The sequence below is a fragment of the Petaurus breviceps genome, unplaced genomic scaffold (genome assembly GCF_028583685.1).
Source record: "Petaurus breviceps papuanus isolate PSGF00001 unplaced genomic scaffold, PetGlider_PUasm1.0 90994, whole genome shotgun sequence".
Lineage (NCBI taxonomy): Eukaryota > Metazoa > Chordata > Mammalia > Diprotodontia > Petauridae > Petaurus > Petaurus breviceps.
In genome coordinates, this window is record NW_027187393.1 from 5985541 (window position 1) to 5992501 (window position 6961).

The window sequence follows — 6961 nt, forward strand, 5'->3', positions numbered from 1 at the left end:
ATTGCTGCTAGTCATACTTATTAACACACAGACCCAGAAGGTAAAACCAATGTTTAATTTATCTTTCAATATAGGACCAAAGTTCAAAGAATAACTGAAACCCAAACAGAGATTTCTGAAAATCTATGTTGCCTCCAATTACATCAGAGACATGAGGAAGATTCTGACAGGAGAAAGTAAAGATTTACAGTACAAAGATACCCTTATGGGATTTACATTCCAAAGATAACTGAAGAAGAAGATCACTGATATCAAGTTACCAAAAAAATCACTAACAAGGGAGGACTCTAGGATTTACAACACAGGATGGGCATCATAAATTCTTTTACCCTCTCTGAGTTTCTTATAATGACTGATGTAACTATGAGTCCTAAGAAAAATCTCAGTTGGCTGCTGACTTCACAACTGTGACTTTTCTCACAATTAAAGTGGCTATCCTGGACCCAAAATAGTCATGGAAGAGAAGGAATTTAAAAGTTCTTATGACAGGGGTCACCTTCTCTGACCCCTTCACTTTACAGATGGAGAAATTAAGGCCTAGAGAACTTGTATAGCTTGCCCAAGGTCATACAGTATAGACAAGATTTAGAACCTTAGTCCTTTGTCATTAAGTCCAGGACTCCTACTACTGACTTCTTTAGCCCACAGCTCCTAAGAACATCTATCTCCAAGGACCTCAGAAATCCGGGTGATATGGTTCAAGACACTCCAAAATGTCTTTTTGTACCCAAAATATCTCCTTCCCAAGTCATTCCTTTGGAATAAGGCTTTGAGGTGCCTATTCAAACCCATGCATTATGGGTAGTTTAGCAGAGTGTAAATTGTCTCGGGTGGAATTTTAAAACCTGGACTCTAATTCCCTCTTGTGTGACTTCCCCTTTTGGGGGCCTCAGCTTCCATAGCTATAACAGAAGAGGCCCCTTCCAGCATTGATAGTGTGTGATTCTAACCTAAGAAAACAGTGGGAGGGAAAAGAAGCAGTGGAGTTCTAGCTTTGAAGTTCCCAAGGATGCCAGTTAAAGTCCTGACTACTGTTTAGTAACTGTTTGACCTTGAGCAAATTACCTGACCTCTCCATTCAGAGGTAGAGAGTTGTAGAATAGGGTAGAATAATTTTCATAAAACCCACTTCATTTGGACATTGTAAGGGAAGCACTATGTAAATCTTTAAGCCCTATTATGGAAATGTGAGTAATAATAATGTATGATAAAAATAAAAGCAAAGACCTAGGCTGCTAACTGGGAAAAAAACACCAGTTGGGGCCAGGCTGAATCAGGGAAGTTCCAATATAGAGATTCTGGGGTGAATTCTGGGGTGGGTAGATGGTGGCAGTAAGTGGTAGGGAGGATACCTAATGAGGGAAACAGGAGGTCAGCTCAAGGCTTAGGAAGATGGAGGAGAAGGCGGGTTCTGAAGTCACTGGTTGCCTCCTTATTCTCAGAAAAATACCCTGGTGAAGAAGAATTCACGGCCTCCACCTCCAGCCAACTGTGTGGCCACCTGGGCCAACTGCCAGCCCCTGGCATCACCCTGCTGTCACCCATGCGCTGTCTGCCACTGCCGCTTCTTCCGCAGCGTCTGCTCCTGCCGCCTGTTCCGGCCCAGCTGCTGAAATCCAGGCCCAGCCTCAGAGTGCCCCAGGAGAGGAGAGGCTGGGGACCCCCTCCCAGTGGCCTCCAAGGTTTCCCCCACTGTTCCATCCTGACCTGCTCAAGTAGGATCCCATAGTGCCAGAAGCCCAGTTATGCCTCCCCTGTGCTCACTTCTAAATGGCTTCCCCCTAGACTTAGCTGCTCTCTCTGCCTTGTCTCAGGGCCCTGAATTCAGAAAAGTCCCCAAGATGTCAGGGAAAGTGGGGGGGTAATCCTGCCCCAAATTGCGACAGTAACAATGTCTGGCTTCAGACCTGAAGGTCTGTGCCCTTTGCTCCTTTCACCCTCGTGCCCCCTCCTCCCAAACTCTTGTGTTTAGGATTGGGCATCTTATCACTCACACTAAGGTGTAGGTGGCTGATAGTTTCAAGAGCTACTGGCTTTGAGGGGTTCCAGCTTTACTATGATCATTTCATTCCCCTTCTGAGAAACCCTGAAGAGCTCCCTACTGCCTATAGGACAAGGTCCAAACTCCTCCATCTATCTTACAAGGCCTTGTCCCATCTGTCCCCCAGTTTCCAGATGTCTAAGGCTCCCCAATACTTTTCCTATCTTCTAGTCAAAGTAAACCACCCAATTTTCTATATTTTCCTACCCCCCATCTTTCTTCTTGCTCTTCCCCTAGAAAGCCTCTTCTACCAGTCCCATCTGAAGTATCACACCCTCCAGGAAGCCTTTCTTGATTTCCCTCAACCACCACCACCTCCACCACCCCCATTCCCTACCCACCCAAGCTGGAAGTGGTCTCTTGTCCCCAGAAATGTATTTCCTCTATAGCTGGGATCACTTCCTATCCTGTCTTGTTCTATTTGTGTATATGAGCTCCTTGTGGGCAGGGACTACATCTTATTCATATGTATTTCCCATAATGCCCAACACATAGCACTCCTTCAATAAATGTTATATTGAATTGAGAATGTAATGACTCTCTAATTGTAGAGTTTAGGGACATCCACTGGAATCCAAAGTCACTCGCCATTATAGCAGCCTGACTCCTTGCCTTTAAAATAAAAGCATGGTGGGGAGGGTTGAAGGAGATAATTTCTAAGTTTCCTCCCGGCTCTGATAGTCCATGGTTCCATGAAATCTGCGAAAAAAAAAAATCTGGTCAGGGAAGGAGACAAGACTAATGTTGTTGGTCCAAGAGTCAGGCAGCCAGTTAAGGTAAAACTCCCACAACATTGCCTTAGGAAACATCTCTCAGCTATTCAAGGTGCCCACAAGTGGACTAGTCTGACTCACAAGGTCAGCCAGATCATCACTGAAGGCCGGCTGGATAGTCACTGAAGGCCGGATAATCATGTTAGAAATGTTTAACCGGATTCCTGATCAGGACAAGGTTAGACTAGAGAAAAGCATTGGGATCTGAATACAGGAGATCTGGATTCAAATCCTGACTGCCATTTATGACCCAGAACTGCAACATGTAATAGGAAAAAATGCCATATTGATTTAGGATATCCAAGTTCAAATCCAGCTCTGCCACCTACAACCTACGTGACCATGGGCCACCTTCCCTCTCTTGTACTCACGTTCCTCCTCTGCAGGGAGTTGGATTAGATCTCTTTAAATCAATCCCCTTTCAGCTCAAAAGCTTTCAACTTGAAAACATGAGTTCCCTTTCATTTCTGGCAGTCTTATGAATTGCCAGTATTCAAGTCATAACGTTATCAGTTTCCCTGTCCATCTTTCTACTGTTGCCTTTCTTCAAATCCCTCCAGACTCATAGTATGGCAGCCAAAGCTTCTACTGAATGAAAAGGTAGGGGTGAGAACCCAGAAGAAATAGGGTGATAGTCATGCTGCCCTGTCCTCATTAACCAGGCAACGCCTGGAGTATGATGTGCTGTTGTGGGCACCAGATTTTAAAAGACCATTGATAAACTAGACAGGCAAGACGGAGGGGCACTTTAAGTCCACATCATCAGAGAACCTATGGAAGGAACAGATGTTTGACCTGAAGAACAGGTTTGGGCTTACCTTCAAGTATTGGAAGGGCTATCATGTAAAAGATGGAATAATTAGATTTGTTTTGTTTGGTCCCAAAGGGCAGAACCAAGAAATACATAGAAGCTACATACAAGTAAATTTCATCTGTTTTAAGAAGAAAAATTCCTAACAGTTATGAAAAAGTGGAATGAACTGCCTCAGGAAGCAGTGAGTTCTACCCTTACAGAAGATCTTCAAGCAATCTGGATGACCATGTGTTGGGTCTCTTATAGTGGAAGTTCTCTCAGATATTGGTTGGACTTTACAACTGTATTTCAGTAGTTTTTAAAAGTTTTCTTTGTAATGCTCTGTATTTTAGTTTATATTTTTAAATGTGAAGCCTAGGCTTCTTTGAGAAGGGATCATAGGCTTCAGCAGATAGCCAAAGGGGTCTGGGACATAAAAAACAAACTCCTGGAGTTAAGAGCTCCTGGACCAGATGGTTGATGAGGTTCCTTCCAATTCTAAAATCCAGTGATTCAGAGGAAAAACGAAAAACAGGCCCAGGTTGGAGGAAGCCTGGACTGGGTGGGAATCAGGAGGCCTGGATTAGAGTGCCCACTCTGCCAATAACACACACTTTGCAAACCTGGTCAAGTCCCTTCCTAACCTGCTCCCACCCCAGATAATTTTCTTCCTTTGTAAAATGATAAAAAATATCTGCTTTACATTTTCCAGACACAAGATACACCATGTCCTCTGACAGTACAAAGACCAGAACTTCCTGCTGTGTGCTCATTTAGACTGCCAGCCCCCAGGGTTGGGACTCTGTGTTCTGGGGACCATTGTGGAGGAAATGTCATTAGGAGTGAGAATTGAGTTAGTGCTGTGGCCACTGACCCTGCTCCCTAAAGGGAAGGAGGAGACGTCACTCGGTACTATCTGTCTGAGACACTGGAAGTCACAAACTCAAACCCAAGTCACTGTTCCCTAGGTATTACCCACTAGTGAAGAAAGGAATTTCCCACTGATGGGAAACCCAGATAAGAAGTGCCTCCTTCAAATGTTTCTTTCTGATCAGCCCTTTGCAAGGTAGTTGTTTTTCCTTAGTCTTTACTTCAGGCCAAATGAGCTGAGTAACCTGCCTCGGTTTCCTCAATCTGTAAAATGACACCTGGAGCACTTCCTCAGTGTTGATGTGTCCGAGGGAAAAAATGGCCAACTCCTTCCTCTGGGTTTCCCCATGGCCAAGATCTGTGTCTGTCACATAGGAGGCCCTTAATCAATTCCTGAAGTGAACTGATTGATAGAGCCTTGGCCTAGAGGTTAGGAGGTTAGAAGCCTTGGCCCCAAGCCCCTGCTCTGAACAAACAGCAACATCCAGGCTGTGAAGAGCTCTGGCAAATGTGGAGTCAGAAGGCCAGGGACCTGGCAGGTATGGCCACCTGGCTGAGGCTCAGGTTCAATGTCTTGGCCATGGTAGTCTCACACAAAATAGAGATAACATCTGCCAGAGTTGTTGTGGGAATGGTTCTTCCCATATTTGCCATGATGTGATCACTTTATTGAGATGGGAACAATAGGGAAAAGTAGGAAGCACTTTTCAACAACGGAAATGATTGATCTGCCTAACTTAACGCTGCAAGGACATGAAAGGGCCAGGAGCCTAACCCATGTTACTGATTCCCAAGAAAAGTCAGGGATTTTTCCATTACCTTGACTTCAGTACTGATTAGGGCCAAGACCTCCAGGTCATAGCCAGAGCAGGGAAAGGCACAGGTGTGGGCAGAAGGAAGTGTGGCAGAGAGAACAAGACCTGAATTTGGATTTTGGACAACCCAAGTGTGAATCCTGCCTGTTGTCTTTAGACCAGCAGTTGAACTGGATGGAACTTAAGATTTGCAAAGCCCATGCATATCGGAAAGCTTCTCATTCCTCATGGTAAAGAGTAAGACTGCTGTGAGCAAAAAGTTCTAGAGCCACTGCTTTAGGGTAATCATGTTACCTCTCCCTTCTGTTAAAAAGAGGGGCGGAGGGGGGGGACAGAAGAAAAATGACTGGATTAAATGACGCCCCCACCTCGAAGTTCTGTTGTGAAGGCAATTAACCAGATGACCTCTAAAGCCTTTTTTTAAAAAAATAGTGATATCGTCCCATTGGAGAAATGGCAATTGCTTTTCTAAATCCTCTCCTTGGGACAAGCAGCCCTAGGTGAACCTTCTTGTACACCTAGAATCCCCAGAACCTTAGCCTAGATGCTAAAGATGAGTGGGAGGGGCTGGGCCACCCAGCAGGTTGGCACTGAATGGTGCCAGGTTGGTTTCCCCACCTAAAGGTTGGGCTTGCTCAGCTTACACTCCCAACCTCAAGCAAATACAAAATTCCCAAGAACCCTGAGGCATTCTGGGCTCTGGACCTAGCTATGTGGCCACACATTGTTTCCCTTGGAATTCCTACAGTATTGGTACTGCTGCCCACAGTACTCCCATCATTCAGGCTGGCGAAAGGTAGAAACAGTTCATAGCCTAGACCTTCTAAATGACTTTGACCCCATGGAGCAGGGAGGGAAAAATTCTTTCCCCCCCTTACCTGATTTGGCAGCATATCTCTCTCCACAATTGGCTATAGATACAGAGCGTAGCCCTCCTCTCAAGTGGCCCTCACAACAGAGCCGGGAGGAAGGCATTTGAATGATTAAATTTAGGAATATCTTGGGATCATGTATTTAGAGCTGATATGAACTTTAAAGTCTGTAGAATAGGCAAGTGAGGTCCAGATAGGTACTAAGAAGCTGGCAAACTGAAGCACAGATGACCCCCAGGCAGATCAGAGATCAAGCGTCTGTGGGCATCCACTGAACAGAGGGGCTGCCTGGGCCCTGAGGATGCCTGGCTGCGGGCATGGGAAGAGTTATTCCAGGGAAGGGGGATCTGACTTGGCCCCTAGGGCAGAATGAGAAGCCACTGGTAGATGGAAAGTATAAGAAACAATTCAGTTTGCAACAAAAGAAAAACTTGCTAATGATGGGAGCTGGCCAAGTGTAATGAATGGGCTATTTGCAAGGTGGAGTGTTTTCTACTGCTAGAAAAAAATCTTCAAGCTGGAGCTGGGTAATTAATTGCCTGCAGAACATTCCTGGTCATGGATGGGTTGGACAGATGATTGATGAGGACTTTTCCAACTCTAAGAATCTGTGATGCCCCGAATGGGGGAGCATAATACATAGGCTCAAGGACTGATCTAATTCCCTAGATCAGCTAATCCAACCTGCTTCACAAACAATGAAAACTAAGGTCCACAAGAGGGGAAGAGCTGAGATTGGGATCTCTATTCCTGGGAAACACAGAACTGTCTAGTATCACAGGATTTAGAGCTAGCAA

General features: G+C 45.2%; 1 protein-coding gene across 1 annotated transcript in view; it reads left to right on the plus strand.

Annotated features, from left to right (window-relative positions):
- Positions 1-2750, plus strand: part of ASIP (agouti signaling protein) — a 52814-nt gene extending 50064 nt beyond the window's left edge. Inside the window, exon 4 of the mRNA XM_069077502.1 lies at positions 1443-2750. Coding sequence (XP_068933603.1) covers positions 1443-1613 — 171 coding nt within the window. The 3' untranslated portion in view covers positions 1614-2750. The remainder of the gene's footprint in view (positions 1-1442) is intronic.
- Positions 2751-6961: the final 4211 nt, after the last annotated feature.